The sequence below is a fragment of the Podarcis liolepis genome (assembly GCF_965112155.1).
Source record: "Podarcis liolepis genome assembly, chromosome: 4".
NCBI lineage: Eukaryota > Metazoa > Chordata > Lepidosauria > Squamata > Lacertidae > Podarcis > Podarcis liolepis.
The window spans coordinates 33,370,297-33,390,437 of record NC_139558.1 but is presented as its reverse complement, the minus strand read 5'-3'; the positions used below and the strand labels follow the sequence as shown (position 1 = coordinate 33,390,437).

The 20,141-nt window shown below is 44.4% G+C and overlaps 2 protein-coding genes across 2 annotated transcripts in view; one reads left to right on the top strand and one right to left on the bottom strand.

Moving 5' to 3' along the window:
- Positions 1-20,141, top strand: part of TMEM131 (transmembrane protein 131) — a 152,981-nt gene that overhangs the window by 5,681 nt on the left and 127,159 nt on the right. The gene's annotated exons all lie outside the window — the stretch shown is intronic.
- The window catches only part of VWA3B (von Willebrand factor A domain containing 3B), a 67,112-nt gene that overhangs the window by 12,246 nt on the left and 34,725 nt on the right, over positions 1-20,141 (bottom strand). Inside the window, 8 exon segments of the mRNA XM_083501629.1 lie at positions 5,336-5,555; positions 9,173-9,223; positions 11,299-11,417; positions 14,665-14,821; positions 14,919-14,961; positions 16,138-16,230; positions 18,026-18,210; positions 19,247-19,374. Of these exon segments, the coding sequence (XP_083357755.1) occupies positions 5,336-5,555; positions 9,173-9,223; positions 11,299-11,417; positions 14,665-14,821; positions 14,919-14,961; positions 16,138-16,230; positions 18,026-18,210; positions 19,247-19,374 (996 nt within the window).

Genomic DNA, 20,141 nt, shown 5'->3' with positions numbered 1-20,141 from the left:
GCCGATCAGAAGGTCGGCGGTTCGAATCCCTGCAACAGGGTGAGCTCCCGTTGCTTGGTCCCTGCTCCTGCCAACCTAGCAGTTCGAAAGCACGTCAAAGTGCAAGTAGATAAATAGGTACCGCTCCAGCAGGAAGATAAATGGCATTTCCGTGCGCTGCTCTGGTTCGCCAGAAGTGGCTTAGTCATGCTGGCCACATGACCCAGAAGCTGTACGCCGGCTCCCTCAGCCAATAAAGCGAGATGAGCACTGCAACCCCAGAGTCGGCCACGACTGGACCTAATGGTCAGGGGTCCCTTTACCTTTACCTTTATTCCTCTATTAGTGGAAGAACCCACCCAACCTCTGAGCATCCTCTCAAACCAAATTATTGGGATCCATGCTGAGGGAACAAGTGAAACTAGCTCAAAGAATCTAATCTTTCAAGGGAAGCAGAAAATGTTCCCAATCCCTCTTAAAAGCTACTAGCATTGAATACTCATTTTCTGTAACAGGGCTACAACCCTCTTCATCAGTGCCATGGATGTGCGAAATGTGCTAAAACTTGAAAGGTGCTCTGTGAAATGCTAAGTCTTCTTCCTCCTTTATGCTTTTGCAATTACAATAACACTTCATTTTCTGATCTAAGGCAACCTAGTCTAAACTTATGTGATCTGACTTTTATGGAATCTGTTTCAGACAGAAAAAAATCTGCTCTGCACATTCCTGCCTTCTAGAAGAAGTCATCAGTGCCTCTGTAGCTCTGTTTTGAGGCTCAGCAGATCTTTTAGACAGCATCTTAAAAAGCAGAGACATCACCTTGTTGACAAAGGCCCGTATAGTTAAAGCTATGGAAGTGAGAGCTGGACCATAAAGAAGGCTAATCGCGGAAGAATTGATGCTTTTGAATTATGGTGCTGGAGGAGACTCTTGAGAGTCCCATGGACTGCAAGATGATCAAACCTATCCATTCTTAAGGAAATCAGCCCTGAGTGCTCACTAGAAGGACAGATCGTGAAGCTGAGGCTCCAATACTTTGGCCACCTCATGAGAAGAGAAGACTCCCTGGAAAAGACCCTGATGTTGGGAAAGATGGAGGGCACAAGGAGAAGGGGACGGCAGAGGATGAGATGGTTGGACAGTGTTCTCGAAGCTACCAACGTGAGTTCAACCAAACTGCAGTGGAAGACAGGAGGGCCTGGTGTGCTCTGGTCCATGGCGTCACGAAGAGTCGGACACGACTAAACTACTAAACAACAAAGATCTTTTAGCCATCTGTACAAACAACAGCAATGGTGCAACTCTATCCACAAGCTGAACAATACCAACTTTCCAGCTTTTTTTTATAGTTTACATTAATTCAGCAGTAGGTCTGAACAGATAGTCAACTAAGGTCAGCCATATAAGGTTACTATTTCTCTTTCAGCATTCATAAGGCCATGTCATCAGTACTTTTTTAAAAAATCAGATTTGTCCAAAGATTTAAATTCCAGGAAAACAGCATGGCATTCACTAACTAACTAATATACAAGGGAAATGTACCTTGCCAAACATCTTTTTCTAACATCAAGTCATGTTGAGTATAGCTCATGTTTAGGGTGTTTGTGCAAAATAAGTTAGGTATACATTTAGGCAAGACAAATAAAAAACAGGGGGGACTAGCCATTGTTTGAAACGTTTCATTTCCATCCTGAGCTCAACACCATGAATGACACCTGCATTTCTAACCACTCAGTCCTGAAGCTTTGCAGCTGCAGATTAGCAATTACTGAAGATGGGGCTCTGATTAGGCTGCTAATGCAGGTTGTCTCAGGATAAGTGATTGCACGGTGTTAATCACATCGCAGTCAGTAGCATATGTTGGCATGTCAGGACAGCAGGAGGGAAACACACCAGAAGGAACCGGTAAAGTGCAGAAATGTTTCTGCTCCTCCAGAGCGGAGGAATGAACTGGTGGGTTAGAGGAAGATTATCAACAGCCACTGTACTCACTTAATGGACACTTCCTATTTTTATTAGGATATAGCAAAGATTTTAGAGGTTCAAGGGCACCGGATATTATCTTCAATCATTATTATTAAGCCAGCTCCCCGCCCCCCCAAGCCCTTTTTACAAGCGCCATTCACAGTGAGCCATACTAGCATGAAACAACTTCTCAGTGGCAGAGTTGAGATGCAGAATTAGAAAGAATCTCCTCTGCCTGTGAGGCAGGAGACACACAGTCATTCCAAGGCATCATGTGGATATTTGTTATGCAGAGGCTGACAGGGAGGGGGGTGCCTGTGGGGAACTGACCCACATGTCAGAAGACTGGTAAGGCATGATGCACGCCAGAGAGGATCAAGGACAGAGGGGCTGTGAGGTGAGCAAGATGCTGCTGTGTTGCTGTGTCCTTACAGGGAGCAGACATCTTGCAGTCATGCTTTGTGAAATTCAGGTGGCTGTGTCGAGGGACCAAAACCCCAAAAGGAAGCCACAGGGAAGTGACTGACTACAGAGCTGACTCTGGGTGGTCTCTACAGCTTGTTTGATGTTTGTGATGGTCCCTAGTATCCCTCTAGGTCCTTTCCTCAGTCTGACACCTCTCCTTTATTAATTGTATACCATTTTTCCTTGAAGGACAGGGCTGTGCCCCAAAATGCCCTCTCTGAGCTCTTAAGAGTCAGTACAGTCGTACCTTGGAAGTTGAACGCCTTGCGATACAAACGTTTTGGCTCTCGAACACCACAAACCCAGAAGTGAGTGTTCCGGTTTGTGAACGTTCTTTTGGAACCCAAACGTCCAATGCAGGTTCCGCAGCTTCCGAACAAACTTCCGGAACAGATTCCATTCGACTTCTGAGGTACGACTGTATCTTATTTCTACTTCATGTGGCACACTATGCTGTAGAAGCGTTGATTGTTTAGGTCACAGCTTTTTAAACTTTTCATGTTGGTGACACACTTTTTAAACATGCATCATTTCGCAACATGGTAATTCAATTTCGCTAGCAAACTGGAGGTTAAACTAACCCCTTTCCAGCCCCAGGAGGAGTGCAGAGAGCGTTTGCAGGGCACACCTACACACTGCAGTAGACAGACTAATGTGTTGCGACACACAGTTGGAAGGCTCTGGTTTATGTGATCAAAACCGCAATCCTATGCATGCTTACTGGAGAACAAATTCCACTGAACTGGAGGTCTTCTGAGTAAGCATTTGTAGGTAAGATAAGGGCATTCTTCTAAAGCACTCCTCATTTGAACATAAGCCATCTCTTGTTTAACTGGTAGCAAAATGAGAGCTTTTCACTTTGTTAAGATTGAAAGAAATACACAATTGGAAATCTGCCAGAGGTCTGGCCTTTTCTCAAAAGATAAGCTCCCTCTGTAATGCTTGCCAAAGAGCTTTTAAAAAGAAATAAGGAAGAAGCTTTATTAGCATTTTAATAACACTTTTCTCAATAATTTTTTTGTTTCTCTGACTGAATGGTTGATTTAGCATAATCCTGCTGGGCGAAAGTTTTCGTTTATCAACTGTCCATTTCAAATTACAGATTACATCAGTCAATCAAAGCGTAGAGCATCATTTCCTCTCCAAGTAGCAGGTGCCTATTTCATACAAATGAGTGATATTTAAAGCCAAACTGGCTGCTAAATGTGCCGCCGGTTCCCTGCACAAGAGGTTTAGGGAAACTCACATCCCTGGTATGTTTAGAAAGTGCCAATGAAAGCTGCTCCATCCCCATTATGCGCACAAAGAAAAACAACATTTTCATTTTATCAAAAGGTTACTGTTATGTACTAAGCTTGGATCCTAGAACAATAGGCAAGTAGGATGCTAGAATGCAACAACTGATTGGACTGCAGGAAAAGACCAATCAGGCTCCAGGAGGAAGTTAATCAGCCTATTAGGCTGGTAGGATTGTAGAATGCAACAACTGATTGGCCTGCAGGAAAGGGCCAATCAGGCTCTAGGAGGGAAGCAGAATCAGCCAATCAGACGGGACTCATTGTGTAAATAATGTATATAAAAGCCTGACATTTGGGGGGGAAATTTAATCACTGTTTTACAAGCTGCAATAAAGAGCATGAAATCACTACAGGACTCCGAGTATATTGTAGTTACAGTCATGCATATTTGTCTAAGCCCAATACAATGCACCCTCGTAGGAGATGAACCACCACACACAAATGTTTCCATTAAATATTTTATAAAGTAGTATCTCACTTTTCAACATGTAACACAGCACTTGGGTTGGCTCTAAAATTCCCTCACTTCAGGGGAAGGAAGCAAGCAACCACCTTCGCAACTGAGGTTGCAGTCCTCAACATTTCAATTAGATAACATTTTTTTAAGTGTAGAAAAGGAATAATGCTGCATGTGACTAGCATACATTGGGAAGTTTCACAGTTCACATTTCTTGTCTGGTCTTTCTCAGAGGGAGTATCACAGTAACGTACAGATGCTGCGTTCACTCACAAGAGTAAACCATGGTTTGGCGCTAAAGGGATGAGCTGCAACAAGCCCAAACCAAGTGCTGGGCTGTCATTTCCTCACCTCCTCCCGCGTGGCTGGGAGGAGAACCTCTGCCTACTTCAGGTTTACTGAATCCCTTGGTTGAAAACAAGCTCTGGTCATCTTCATAATAAGCCAACCATGGTTAGTTTCATAACCATGGGTTACGACGCTGGCTTATTAAGCCAGCGAATTCAAATAGAAGGAAATGGTGGACTTTCCTTCCCAGAAGGTATTTAAACAATGGCTGGATGGACATCTGTCAGGGGTGGTTCAAACTGCATCCTGCACTGCAGATCCTGCACTGAGCAACACAACCTTCAAGGTCCCTTCCAACTCTAGGATTCTATGATAGGGCACAAAGTGGCAACCCAGTGCCCATCTGCTGTTGCTGCTCGATGTAATGTTGCGATGTAATGAGGAAACCTGGGTTCAAATACTCAGTGAAACCCAAAGCTGATTAAATTTTAAGGGTTTCTTTTCAAGAAAAGAGATCTATTTTTTTCTCTTCATGACAAAGTCGTGCTATATCATTTCCTTTCCATCTTTTATTTCCATACATACGCAAAACATGCCAAACAAAGCTACCGCAAACCTTAAAAACCTGAGTATTTTCAATATGTTGGTTATGCTTGAAAACTATGCTGGTGGCATTGCTAATGAAGTGTGTACTCTACTACTCTTTGGAAATGCAATTCACTTTGGCTTTTCAGTTCGTCCCTAAGATTGCGTTTGTTTCTTGCATTTTACTGATTTTTTATTTATTTTTTTGCAAGCTGCCTTGTGCATTTATTGTGGGGGGAAAACAACACCCCTCAAATAAATAAATAAATAAATAAATAAATAATGAAATACCATCTACCTGTTTAGCAGGGCAGATCCGAAGGGGACAGATTCTCTGGGGTTCCTCTTTGGAAGCTTCTTTAAGTTCAATGGCCTGCTGTTCATATGTTAATCCTGTCAGAATCTCATCTTCCAACAACATCACCTCTTCGTAGGAGATGGGCCAACTCGCATTTTCTAAGGCCTGGAGCAAAGATTCCTTACGTTCTATATACGAGACCGGCTTGTTCTGTTCGAACCTAAAAGCAAAAACGGCACTTGCACTCTGAGGCTACATAACAAGAGATACTGTCAAGCTTGAGGGAACCCCATTCGTCTCACTGTGTCAACCAAGAAGCAGATAAACAAGAAGAGTTCTTACCAAGTGGTTTATTCAGTATTCACAGAGAGAGATGAAGGAATGTGGTCTCTCTTAGATAATGGCGTTGCTCCAAGTAAAGTCCCACCCCCTTAGTCCCTGTGCCAGCTGACCAGTGCTTTCTGCCTCTGAGCTTTCTGTTCTACTACTCTCAAGGCACGCCTGGTCCTAGGAGAGGAGGGATCATGAATGCTTTCTAAAGACACTGAGTCTGTCATCTGTCTCTCCCCTGGTGCTTCTTCTTCCTGCTGTTCCTCTCCCAACATTTCCCAGCTTCTCCCCTCTGCAGCCTCTGAACTATGACCTTCTGCAAACCACTGTTCTAAATCTATACTGTCCTCCTCTTCTCAGGAAGGTTCAGGGAGAGGGGGGGGCGGTCCCCACCATTCCTCCTCAGTCCAATCCCTGACATCTACAAATGTTGTGGGTGTCATGATCAACCAGTTGAAGAGTTTACAATAGACATCAGAAGGCTTAAGTTTGGTCAGAATAAAGTATACACTTCCTGAGTTAATGCGAAATACATTACTTCTGGTCAATGAGCCACCGTAGCCACTACAGGGGCGTGAAAATTTGCGACCCGGGGTTTATAGACTTGTCTACCCATGTACTATCTGAAACCAAAGGGGTACATTGGTTGCCAGGTGCAATTTTTTCCCCTGGCTCTCCTATGCCACTAAGGAAGAACAAGCAGCAGCCTCCTCTAGACAACTTCGCTTTGACTTCTGGAGGCTTCCCGGCTTGGGAAGTATGGTGATGGGGAAAGTTGCAACTATTGAACTTGGCTGTTTTATGCTGTTATTAAAAGCATGGAGCCCCCGCAACGAAAAATGATGGCAAATTCATAGAGGTCAACAAGGGGCTCTTAGCTATGACAGGTAAATGGAACCTCCCAGGGTACAATCTGAAGGCACTTAAGACTACTACCCTGCTGAAGCTAAACAGGTCTGGGCCTGGTCAGTGCTTGGATGGGAGGTCGCTTGAGAACTGCCTTGGGTTCCATGATGTAAGCAAAAATAACAGTACCTACACAAGCACAGTATACATTTGCATTCCAGCTGCTGGGGACAAAGAAAGGGACTTCCCTTCATGTCCTGTTTGCAAACTGCCATAATAATAAGGGTGACTGCTTCATGAAGGAGAATGCTGGATTAAGCAGACCTTCTTTTCCAATCAAGTAAGGTGGGACGCGAGTGCTACTGTGGGTTAAACCACAGAGCCTAGGACTTGCTGATCAGAAGGTCGGTGGTTCAAATCCCCGTGACAGGGTGAGCTCCCATTGCTTGGTCCCAGCTCCTGCCAACCTAGCAGTTCAAAAGCACGTCAAAGTGCAAGTAGATAAATAGGTACCACTCTGGTGGGAAGGTAAACAGCATTTCTGTGCGCTGCTCTGGTTCGCCAGAAGCGGCTTAGTCATGCTGGCCACATGACCTGAAAGCGGTAGGCCGGCTCCCTCAGCCAATAAAGTGAGATGAGCGCTGCAACCCCAGAGTCGGCCACGACTGGACCTAATGATCAGGGGTCCCTTTACCTTAAGGTGGGACTTATCTTCATTTTGATCATACTGTGGTACTATGAGAAAACCATACATCGGTGGGTTGGACAAGGACTAATAAACTGAGACTGACTTCTGGCAACACAGGGCTCTGTGGGTGAGTGGGTCTGGGAAGTAGGTAAGTTGGCTGCCCTGGATGGGGTCGAACTCTCTTTGAAGGAACAGGAGCGTAGTCTGGGAGTGCTCCATGATTCAGCTCTGTCACCAGAGGCTAAGGTGTCCTCAGTGGCTAGGAGTTCCTTTTACCAACTTTGGCTGGTAAGACAGCTACAGCCATTCCTGGACCAGAATAGTGTGAGCACAGTTGTCCATGCATTGATATCCTCAAGTTTTGGATTACTGCCATGCAGTCTATGTGGGGTACCCTTGAGCATGGTGCAGGGGCTGTAGCTAGGTTGCACTGGGGAGCAAAACACCTCCAGTGTATATCAGCCTGCCTGTAATGGCTCCAGGGTTCTCAAATAGCAGCTAGAGCGTTTATCACAGCAGTTGCTGAAGGAAGGAGTGGCAGACCTGCTCTCAACACACTGCAAGAAAAGGAAGTACCACAGCTACCAACTCAGCAAGGGTCAGGTGACAGAAGAGCCCAATAGGGTTCCACTTGCTCCAACAAATCAACTATGAATGGGCTCCGGACAGAACTCATTACGTAAGCACGGACTAAACAGCTCCTGGGCCTCCCTGTGTTAATTACCGTATTTTTCGCTCTATAACACGCACCCGGCCATAACACGCACGTAGTTTTTAGAGGAGGAAAATCCGTAGGCATGCCACCCGTAGGCATTCCCTCCATAACACGCACAGACATTTCCCCTTACTTTCTAGGAGGAAAAAAGTGAGTGTTATGGTGCAAAAAATACGGTAATTCATGCAAATTAGGCTAGAACTTTGCAAAATTAAACATATTAGGCTATTGGTACAGGCTGGGTACACTTCTTATGTGCCCAGTCATGAGAGAGGCATCCTGACCCACAAGGAGATACAACATCAAGTGATGCTTTGCATACATGAAAAATATGACATGGTTTCCGTATCATTTCCTATTAGCCACAACCAATACCCTCCAACATTTCTCCAGTGAGAATAGGGACATCCTATTCCAAAACGGCGTTTCCGTGCACCTCTCTGGTTCGTCAGAAGCAGCTTAGTTACCAGAAGCTGTACGCCGGCTCCCTCAGCCAATAAAGCGAGATGAGCGCCGCAACCCCAGAGTCGGCCATGAATGGACCTAATGGTCAGGGGTCCCTTTACCTTTATTCCATAAGAATACCACCCCACCCATCTGACCGGGTGGCTTCCAACATAAAAACATAACAAAACATTAAACTTTTTTTTATATATAAAAAAAAACCTTCCCTATACAGGGCTGCTTTCATTTCTCCATCATTTCTCTGATGAAAAGAGGGGTGTCCCAAGGAAAAGCAGGACTTTCCAGGATCAAATCAGAAAGAGGGATGGCTTCTGTAAATCTAGGACATTCCCTTGAAAATAGGGGCACTTGGAGGGTCTGGCAACCTCTTATGGATCTTGGAGCCACTAGAGTCCGAGCGTGGGGGGGGGGGCAACCTGCGACCCTCAGTGAAGTATCATGAAGATAGCAAGGAGGGGAGATAAGTCAAAAGTAGATGACAGAAAACAGAGAGAGAGACAGAAAGGTCAAACAGAAAGAAAAGAGGGTGCCCCACCCACTTTTACCTCCAGCCCCACCCATCACTGGCATATGGCCCCTGACAGACTTTCCCTAAGGGACTGTGGCCCTCAACAGAAAAGCCTCCCCCCTGCACTATAGAGATGATTTTAAAAAGCATGAAATAAAATGTCTAAAACTCAAGGTGCACTTCCAACGGGGACATGACACAGTGGCTCCCATTCCATCTATACTTTTTAAAAAAATAAATAAATAATAAATTCTTGAGCTGGAAAGCAAGAAGGCAGCGTCTTACTTGTCTTTTTCCTCCTGGGGTAACGCTCTCCAAATAAGCTGATCAAGTCGCCTGTTAATGAAAACGCAACAGTTTCTCAGAGCGCAGTAAGTGCACTTAACGAGATTGAATAAAACGGAACGCTCCATTCTTTTTAAAATAGGGGAGGGAGACCTGTGGCAAATTTGTACTCTGAGAGGCCTTAAAAAAGAAGTGTCAAACTGTCCTCATCGGCCAACTATGAAATTCAAAATTATCCTCTGAAAACAAAGGCATCAGGAAAACATTGCTTTTCATAATAACAATCTGACACAACCAGGAACGTGGAAGAATGCAGGTGAATTCCCATTGTAGCCTGCACAATGCTGTTCCATTGGGAGTTCCATCCAGCACAGAGTAATATAAACAAGCCACACAGCTGATAAAACATTAGTCAGTCAGGAATGATGCCGGCTTCACATATAACACACAATGGCTTGGTCTACAGATGCCCTATGTAATCTGAAGGTGCTTCTACTCATGCATGGGGGTGGAGGGGGCTGGAAACTGCATTGCACATCGTTCTAGTGGGACAATTGACCCTCAAGGAGCTGGAGCTGGGGTGGGTGGCTTTCCAGGGTCTCAGACAGTGGTCTTTCCCATCATCTCCTACTTGGCCATTTAACTGGACATACCAGGAACTGAACCTGCATATGCTCTCCTACTGAGTCATGGCTTTTCCTTTCAATTTTATCAGTCTGGTAGCAAGCTACTACTCCACTAAGAGGATATGTGGTGGTTTTCTACTGAAGGCCTGCTGAAACAATTAAGTGCCACCTTGTAGGTAAACCAACAAATCAAATCATTCAACGGGATGCGGAACCTGTGGCCCCTCCATACGCTGCTGAACTACAACTCCCACAATTCCTGGCTGTTGGCTGATGGGAGTGGAGTCCAACAACATCTGGAAGGCCGCAGATGTTCTCCATCCCTGTGGTTAAAAAAAAAAGATACCAAGAGGACCGCAGCCTGCAGAATGGCAGCTTCTGGGAGGTCTGTTCCCATGAAACGGGTCTAGTGAAGAGCCCTCAGGTGTAGCAAATTCCCTGGAAGGAATTTGGCAGCAGTCCTGAACTAACCCCGTCTCTCTCTGAACCACAGGTGCGTCCATTTGGCAGTCAGGGGCCAGAGCTCCGACAGCATGCCAAGGGCATTTGTGCATTCCAGGGTATAATGAAGCATTCCAGGATAATTTTTGTGTCACATACTCAGATTCCCTAATTTATTCACAGGCATAAAATCTGACAGCGCCGGGATATTTATTTCTGAAGGGCACATGTTGCTTTCTGTTAGCCACCTGCTCCTTTTCTTATGCCTGTGATTATTCCAAACAATAATTCACTGTAGCTTTAAGATCTCTTTGTTTCGGGGGTGGGGTGGGGTGTCATTCACTGCGCAGCAGGAAATATTCTCCTTCTTTCTGGAAGGTATGGCATTATTGTTACTGCCATTTTTTGCTTCAACTAAATATCATGCTAATAGCGCCTGGGTTATTTATCGAGGAGGACGAGTTAATGTCATGTGTCCTTCTTCATTAAAGCTTTTCTGTGCAAAGACAAATTGGGCAATTTGGCAGGCATCAAATAAAAGTTTGACCTATCGCAATTCAGAAAATTAGGCTTCAACCCCTGCAAATTCAATTTGCAGAAATATAATGTACCATTCGTGGCGTAATAGACAAGCCTGAACAGCTGCTGTGAGAGACATTTAGAGTTATTGCTCGGTCATTTGCAAACAGCTCCATATTGAAATTTGTCCTCTTGATATTCCAGCTTGGAGGAGTCCCATAGGGAAAACAGTAACTGTTTCAAATATATAATGCTATTTTACAGCTGAAGGAATTCAAATCGTATAGTTGTCTTCCCCAAAAATGCCAACCAATCCCAGAGTGGAGCAGAAAACACATTTCTGTCTTGAAAAGCAGGTTAAAACCTTTGAGAAAGATAAATGCATCATTTCCAAATGCCTAAAATCAACTCTATGAATAACTAATGGAGTATTAATCAATATTAATGGCCAAATGTATCTTGCATATTACATTTATTTATATCCTGGTCTTGAAAATGTCAATTAATAAAAATATTCTGTGTGTGCAAGAGTAGACTTGCCTTTCATACACTTTGATTGCTTCTTGCAACTTCTTCTTATAAGCATCAAGATCCACTGCTTGAGGATTGATCAGCGTGACATATTTCTTATTGTTGCTCACATGGGCAAAGGGGAGAACCTGCCGCAGAAACACAGGATCAGGCCTTTGAAACTTGTCACTATCAAACTCTGAAGCATGCACAGCCATAGAATGTATTGAGTCTAACTAGGCTAAGCAGGGAACGAAAACAAAGCTTTGAATGTGGCTAGCCCACAAATCCCCAGCACATGTGATTGTTTACCTAGCAATTATAGGTACGCTTCCAGGGGGCAGGGCGGGGGATTACAATAGAAAAAGGCAGTTAACAAATTACAATTTAGCTAAAAATAACCATAAGCCAACAAGAAATAAAACAGTAAAATCCAAGCAGCTTTAAACAGTAAAGAAGCCTTTCGCAAGGGCTGACATGAAAACAAAGCAGACACCAAGCAGACCTCGGCCTGGATAGCTCAGCTGGTTAGAGCGTGGTGCTGATAACGCCAAGGCTGGAAGTTCGATCCCCATACAGGACAGCTGCATATTCCTGCACTGCAGAAGGTTGGACTAGGTGATTCGCAGGGTTCCTTCCAACTCTACAACTCTATGATTCTCTCTGGGGACAGCATTTGACTCACCTCACATTCAGATGGTGAGGGCACACAGAGGAGGCCATCTACTGAAGACCTCATGGGAAATCTAAAATACTACCAAAATGCTGCCAGGTGTCTCTGTGATTCATACAATAACAGGGGGCTAACTTCTGTGTACTGCTGGGTTTATTACCACCCCACATTAAGATACCACAGCAAAATTAAAGCAGGAGATCACTCTACAAGCTCATTGTAACTATTATGTCTCAACCAGTGTCTCTGTGTGCTTATTTTTCCTCTTCCCTCCACATTCCCTTTGTGCCATATCGACTAGATTTCTGTAAGTGGCAGAACGCTGCTAGATGAATGTGGTGCCCAAATAAAGAATAAAGCTAACCAAATGGAAGGCACTTAAGTCCCTGCCGTTTAACCATTTGCACAGCAATAACCTAATAAAAAAGGTACCCCTGCCCGAAGGCCAGTCGTGACCGACTCTAGGGTTGCGCGCTCATCTCGCTCAAGAGGCCGGGAGCCGGCGCTGTCCGAAGACACTTCCGGGTCACGTGGCCAGCGTGACGAAGCTGCATCTGGCGAGCCAGCGCCAGCGCCGCACACGGAAACGCCGTTTACCTTCCCGCTATAAAGCGGTCCCTATTTATCTACTTGCACTTTGACGTGCTTTCGAACTGCTAGGTTGACAGGAGCTGGGACCGAACGACGGGAGCTCACTCCGCCACGGGGATTCGAACCGCCGACCTTACGATCGGCAAGTCCTAGGCACTGAGGTTTTACCCACAGCGCCACCCACGTCCCTAATAACCTAATAGAACGTCATAAATGTGGCATAAATCGCACAAATCAATTAACCAATAATCAGTAAAAATTATTATAATCTATAAAACACTAATAACAAAACAGGAACTAAAAAATAAGCTGAACATCACAATTACAGCAAAATCAATACGGTGTTTATAATCAATAAAACAACATTAACAACTTTAGCTAAATAGCAACTAAAGAAATAAGCTAAGCGCTGTTAAGGTGATTGTTCTTTAAAGCACTTTAGAAACCACACTGAAGCCTCAAGAATTCAGGGATCCCACAGAGCTCAGTCTCTTTTCCAGGCTGGGCTGGCTCACCAAGTGCAAAATGTTGGCGTGCCAGTGGCTTGCATGCAACCTAAGTGATCTGTGACCCAGAGTCAGTGTTTGAACACAAGGTGTTAGTACACTGCCACCTATTGGTAAAAAAGGAGGAAATGCCATGAAATGAATCCTGGACTGGGAAAAGGGCAGAACAACAACAACAACAACAACAACAACAACAACAACAGGGAAGGGGGGTGTTAACTACAAATAAGTGTGTGAGAAACTGTAGAATTGTGAGGGCAGAGGTGAACTTCACTGGTGGAGCTGCAAAACTCACTAGCGCTCCCCCCAGCTTATCACTAGTAGCCAGGGGTCAACCATTCCCCCCACAGAATGCCCCTTGAATTTATTATTTCGGTCACAGACCAGTTCCACCCCACATACAATATCAAGGAAGTCATAAAACATGATAGGGATACATTTGAATTTGCAATTAGGTATAACAGGGACACTACAGATATAGCAACAGTTTAAAAATATATAAATTAAAACTTAGTCACTAACATATAACCTAAAATTATAATTTAAGGCCTTAATCATTAGGATAGCACAGCTTGTTCCTTAGGTTTTATGGCAAACGCACAGAATTTGGCTATCCTTAACGTGATCTCAGGATCCTTGTCCTCTACCAGGGATTTTAGACATTGAAGTTCGCATTCATTTGGAGATTTTTGCATAGCAGGGGTAATAAATACTGAGCGTATATCCCTGTAGAAACGGTAGCGTAACAAGGCATGAGAGACAGTTTCTACCTCCATCAAGCCGCAGGGGCAGACTCGTTCCACGTATGGTTTACCCTCGAATCTGCACTGCAATCAGGCAGATGGCAGCACGTTGAATCTAGCGAGGGTAAATGACTGTCTGTATTTATGCCCCTTGAAATTTCGGGAAGGGGGGAGAGAATGATGGCTATTGGCACAGAGATGTCAGACATGCGAGCTGAAGCATTGATTCATTTCACTCCCATGCCCTTGCCCTCAAAATGGGGCTGTGAAACTTTGTGGTAGATTGGCAGTGCATCAGAAACAGCATTAATCCTAAACAGAAATTAACTTTTCTCAGCAACTAATACCTTTCCTAAAAGTGTTGTTTATTTCAGGTACATACACTGAAAACTCACACTGTATCAGGATGGCTTTAAAAGAGGATTAGACAAATCATAGAATCATAGTTGGAAGGAACCCATCTAGCTCAACCCCTGCAATGTAGGAATCTCAGCTAAAGCACCCAATAAGACTATCAGAAAGGCCTTAAAAAGTTCGTCTTCTCTCCTAACTGACTTCATATGGCCCCAGGCAGTCACATCTGATTGGCTGCATAGCATCTTGACATCATGCAATTGACTAAATGATCCTCAATTGGCTGTGACCTGGTCCAGAAAGGAGGAACAGCACAAAAGAGGTAAGGCAAGAAATAGAGGATGCGAAGGAAAGGAGAATATCCTTGCAATTAAAGGGTTTACAGTGAAATATTTCTGGACGCTCTCTTATCCCCGTCAACAGTCCCAGATATCAAAATGGGAACATACTCAACACAACCTGAATCCTTGCTTGATTCAGAGTCACTCTGTTGATGTGGAGTTTCCCCAGAAACAACTAAGAGACTTACATCATCAAATACTCTTGAAACAACATGTTTGTCTAGAATCGGAATGTATTTGGTTGTGCGAGGAACAGCTGTCGGGGCCAAAGCATCCATTATGGTGAGTCGCCTAGCAACCAACCCATGAGTCTTCAGCCACTTAGCGGAAGGGATATCTAAAGGGCTTTTTAAAAGACAGAAGGAGAAAATAAATGAGACACTGAAACCCATTCAAAAATACCCCTCCCCCCTCCAAAATCAAGTTCATCAAATCTACTTACTCTTTATCTATCTTTTTATCTTGTGTCTTCTCTGCAGCGGGCACTTTAAAACAAGATTATTGTGTCATTTCACATGTGCCAGTACTGGGGGACGAACAATCAGAAGCACAGGGTTGCCTAGAGTATAAGGCCCCGTCTGCACTATGCATTTAATGCAGTATCATACCACTTTAAATAGTCGTGGCTTCCCCCAAAGGATCCTGGGAACTGTAGTTGGTCAAGGGTGCCGAGAGTCATTAGAAGACCCCCTATTCCCCTCACAGAGCTACAATTTAAAGTGGCATGATGCTGCCTTAAATGTACAGTGCAAAAGGGGCCGAAGTCCCAAACGAACCGAGACCAAAGTTAGAAGGGCAAGGGCGAGGCACAGGCAGACCAAAGAATAGATGGGAAACCGGGCTGCTCTGCCCAGGTGACAGGCCCAGGGCCCAGTGAGCTGATGGAATGGGTTAGGCTATTCTGGAATTTGGGAAGGTGGCACGACACTTGCAGCCTTCTCTCTGCAGCCATGACTGGCTCACCAGGGAGGCGCAGCCAAACGCAGATCAGGAGCACACACCAAAGAAACGCCCAACAACATTCTAGTCCTTGTTTTTTCCCCTGACAGCATGAAAGCATGCCCGCCACTGCATTTAACGTTACATCAAATGCACAGCAGGCAGCAGCACTGCTAGCTTTAAAAGAAAACAGAAGTTAATACTGAGCACAGGAGGACCCTATTTTAACAAAAACCACTGTACACAGGGAGAGAGAAGGTTCAGTATTTAAACTTTAATCCTTCCCTCCCCCAGAGGCAATTAAAATGATGTCTTACCCACCTGCTCTTAGAAAGTTCCCATGGGCACCAATGGGAGCTTTCCCCCATAAGGGTAAGTGTCACATGATGGGTGGTTTTCATGGGATATTGGATGATTTGACAGGGGGCGATCCCGCCAACCTGTCCACGTTGGTCTACAGGGGGCAGGAGTGGAGATAAAGATCTAGCCCAGCGGGCCATAAACGTTCCCCACCGCTGGCTCAGAGGAATAAAACATGGCTTCTGTACAGCTTCCCCCCTGCATAACTGCAGGACCCACTAGGTGATGGAGGACAGGGATTCGTTCTCTCAGGAGCACAGAGTGCAGTTCAATATTCAGTTAACTGGATATTCCACGGACAGGGCTAAGGCGTGCAGAAACAAATGGCGGCCTAAGCATTAATAAAAAGGGCCACAGCTTACTTTTTCTTTCTGGAGATCCTCTTTCATTTGGACTTTGTTCAGAAGGCTTTCCTGCATAGCGTTGTGTCCTAAGCATGCTGCTCCTTGTTTGTTCTGCAGAAAGATGTTCACAAACACACACAAGCAACTTAATAACAAACCAGAAGTCTGCTTAGATTCTGAAAAGCAAAAGAACTTTTTAGCGCCTCCAGCCCTTTAGGCAAGAACTGCCCTGGAAACCTCCCCACAGACAAAATGCACAGCCTCCATAATTAGTTCTCTACACTTTCCCATTCACTATGTGACTCAGTTGAAGATATAGCTGCTTCTGGGCAGAGTTGGGACCACACTCATAAGCTTCAAATATGCACTTTAAAATATATATGCTGGAATTTTGACATTTTGATTTTGCATGCCAAGAAAAGGAGGCAAATCTAGCTTTTAGGGAACAGGGCCATACAGCTATTTTCAAAAAGATAACAAGTCAAAGGAGTTTTTCTCCCAGAGTTTCTACTTTTTAATGATGTGTTCAAAATGCGAAAGGTTCAGATATAGAGTGCAATCGTACGTTAACTTACCTGAGAGTAAGTCCCACAATACTTAAGGAAACTCAATACTGAGTACAGTTTACATGAATAGGATTGTGCTGTTCAGGAAGACTCCATTCATGGTGTTATCCCAAAAAATTACATGAATTTCCCACTTAAGAAAAGGCACTGTGTTTCCTTGCGAATCGGAAGGAATAGCACTGCTAATTCATTCAAAACCCTTTTTTAGATGTTTCAGATCAGGGTGCTGTTGAGCATTATAAAATTGCATTGTACCTTCAGATTTTCATGTCTCCGTGCCATAAACTTACAGGAAACTTTCCAGACTCTCATCCCATTTACATCCACAGAACCCCTTTGTACACTGGAGAACTGAGGTCAGCTCTTCGCGGGCCAAAGGGAATTCCTTTTCCCTTCAAACCAACAGGACATGCCACACAGTACATGCAACTAGAAGCAGGATTCTCTTTTTGCCCCACAGCAGGTTAATAAAGGGAGGGTTGGCAAAAGAACCATTGGAAGGATCAATGGGGACAGATCCCACTGCTCAGGATTTTTTTTTCCAGCCAAAACTTGACAGAACCCAGTTTCAGCACCTCTCAGGTAGGCGCCATTGCTATTCTAAGAGAATGAGAGGGGTGTTCATGGTGAGTTCTGGCACCTCTTTTTCCAGAAAAATAGCACTGGCACCGCTATGTCCTCATAGCTGTTCACAAATCTGCAGATTTCCCACTGCAATCTGATACAGAAAACAGTGAACCACCTCAATATATATATTTTAGTTTCATTTTAAAAACACAATTCTCCTGCCAACCTAGCAGTTCGAAAGCATGTCAAAGTGCAAGTAGATAAATAGGTACCGCTCCGGCGGGAAGGTAAACAGCGTTTCCATGTGCTGCTTTGGTTCGCCAGAAGCGGCTTAGTCATGCTGGCCACATGACCCGGAAGCTGTACACCGGCTCCCTCGGCCAATAAAGCGAGAGGAGCGCCGCAACCCCAGAGTCGGCCACGACTGGACCTAATGGTCAGGCGTCCCTTTACCTTTACCTAAAAACACAATTATATTTATTTTTGGTGAAGGGACCACAATAATGAGACAGACTGGAAAACAAATATTAAGAGAGAGTTCTTGCGCGCGCACACACATGCAGAGAGAAAGAGAGAGATCCATTTTAGACTTCAGTTGGAACTTTCTCCATGCTAGTCGTCTTTCGAATGTAGTTTTGAGAGGACTGCATTTCCATGGTCTGTGCAGCACCTAGCACACATCTGGTGTTAAACCATGTGGAAGAGGAGGTTTCATATTCAAGTTGTCAGAGACAGGACATGTTTCACTGAGGAATCTCCACAATCTGTTTTACCTGCGTATAAGGCTTTCTTCCTTCTGGTTGGACTTTCAGAGCGACCCTGACGTCCATCTGTACCAGGTTCTGGCGAAGCCGTTGCAGGCTCTTCAGAGGCCCAATATGGCCTATCTGGAGATGGGGGATTCAGTCCCTCACCGTGTGTGGTTGCTGCAGATGCAGCAAAAGGCTGCCTGCGATGTCTGTTTAAGAAACAGGCAAGTCACTACCTGCGCCGAAGCAAGCACACACATACACACACCCACATATTTGGGAGAAACCGCTTTGAGAAGTGAGAAGCCTGAAATAAACACACATATTGTATTCAGCTATGCCGGGGTTTCCCCAAATTGGGTCTCCAGCTGTTTTTGGACTACAACTCCCATCATCCCCAGCTAGCAGGACCAGTGGTCAGGGATGATGGGAACTGTAGTCCAAAGACAGCTGGAGACCCAACTTTGGAGAACTCTGAACCAGGTCCTAGTCAGAGTATACCTGTTGAAATCAATGAATCTGTTAGTCATGTCTCTTAACTTCAAAAGGCTTACTCTGAGTAGGACTAACATTGAATACCACGCTGTGTTTCTGCATCCATTTTGAATCCAAGGAATCTGACTCTGCTATGACCTCCTGAGAGCATTCTTTTCAAGATCTGTTTCTCCGTGTGTATTCAGTCTTGGAGCAATCAGCATGCAACCTTACTGGTGTTCGAAACAACAACAACCAGCTTTTGTATGTGGATGAAACACTTCTCCACGACAAAGTAAAGGATGCTGCAGGGAATCATCACATTTCTAGAAGCCTCTTTTATTCTTTGGCCTTGGGTTCTCTACTTGTGGCAACACGGACCTCTCTGATTGGTTCAACAATATCAGGCCACATTTAGCACAGCTGTGGTGGCTCACAGACACAAAAGGAGCAGCAGCTTTTGGGTTAATGCTTTGGCAGAGAATCATCCTTGCGATGAGAGGAGTGAAATTTACCAACATATAGAGGAGAACACATTATATTACCTACTGAAATGGATTTCTTAATGTAACGATGAGGAAATGGTGGCCCTCCAGATATTGTTAGACAACAATTCCCACTGTCCCTGCATGTTGGCCAGGCAGGCTGGGACTGATGGGAACTAGAGTCCAAGAATATTTGGAGGGTCACAGGTTCCCCATCCCCACCTCAGTGTTGTGAAGATGAGCACTTTATTTTCCTGTTCATATTTCCCTCCCGATGTAGACATACTTATCCTGACGGTCTTTTGCTCCATTAAACAAATCCATCAATACGTTGTCAGTGTAAAAGGTATGTATTGTCTTCAGTTCTTTTTCTCCTCTTTCAATCTCTTTCTTTAGTAGATATATATCCTCACACTGCCAAAATGAGAAAACAGTGACTGAAATTAATTACGAACCAGTTCTAAACCAGATACCAAGCCTACACAATAATGCCAAGAAGGGGGGGGGGAGTTTTATTTATTAATAGAGCCATATCCCATCTTTCAGGACAAGGTGGTTTGCAAAACCCATGATAAAACATATGAAACAGTAATTTAAAATAGCAATTTAAGCCAACAAATAAACCCCTTTAAAATTAGCACTAAAACCACAGAAAGCCACATTAATTTATAAGAATAATGAAACACAGATGAAAATAAAAACATATTGAGGGTCCTTTTAGCAGTCATGGGGGAGGAGGGTTACAGGCACTTCATGGGCAATCTTTAATTGATACGGGGCCAGTACAGAAAAGACCCCATCTCTGAATCACTCAGCCTAGTCTCTCTTAATGGCAGGTAAGAGAGCAGAAATCAGACAGCTTCCTAAGGCAGTCCTTCAGGTAACATGGTTCCAAACTATGAGGGGTTAAAGGACAAAGCCAGCACTTTATAAACTATGCCAGAAACAAATAGGCAGCCACTATAAGCCGTGCAGAACAGGTGTAATACGCTTTGATTGTTGGTCTCCTATAAACCATTCTTGCCTCTGCATTCTGTACTAACTGGAGTTTCTGAACCGTTTTTAAAAGGCAGCCCCCACATAATGCATTACAGTAATCTAGCCAGGATACAACCAGAGAATGAGACACTAAGGGAAAGGCTACTTCCTCTGGTTATGGGTAGAGGTGGAAAACCAGCCAA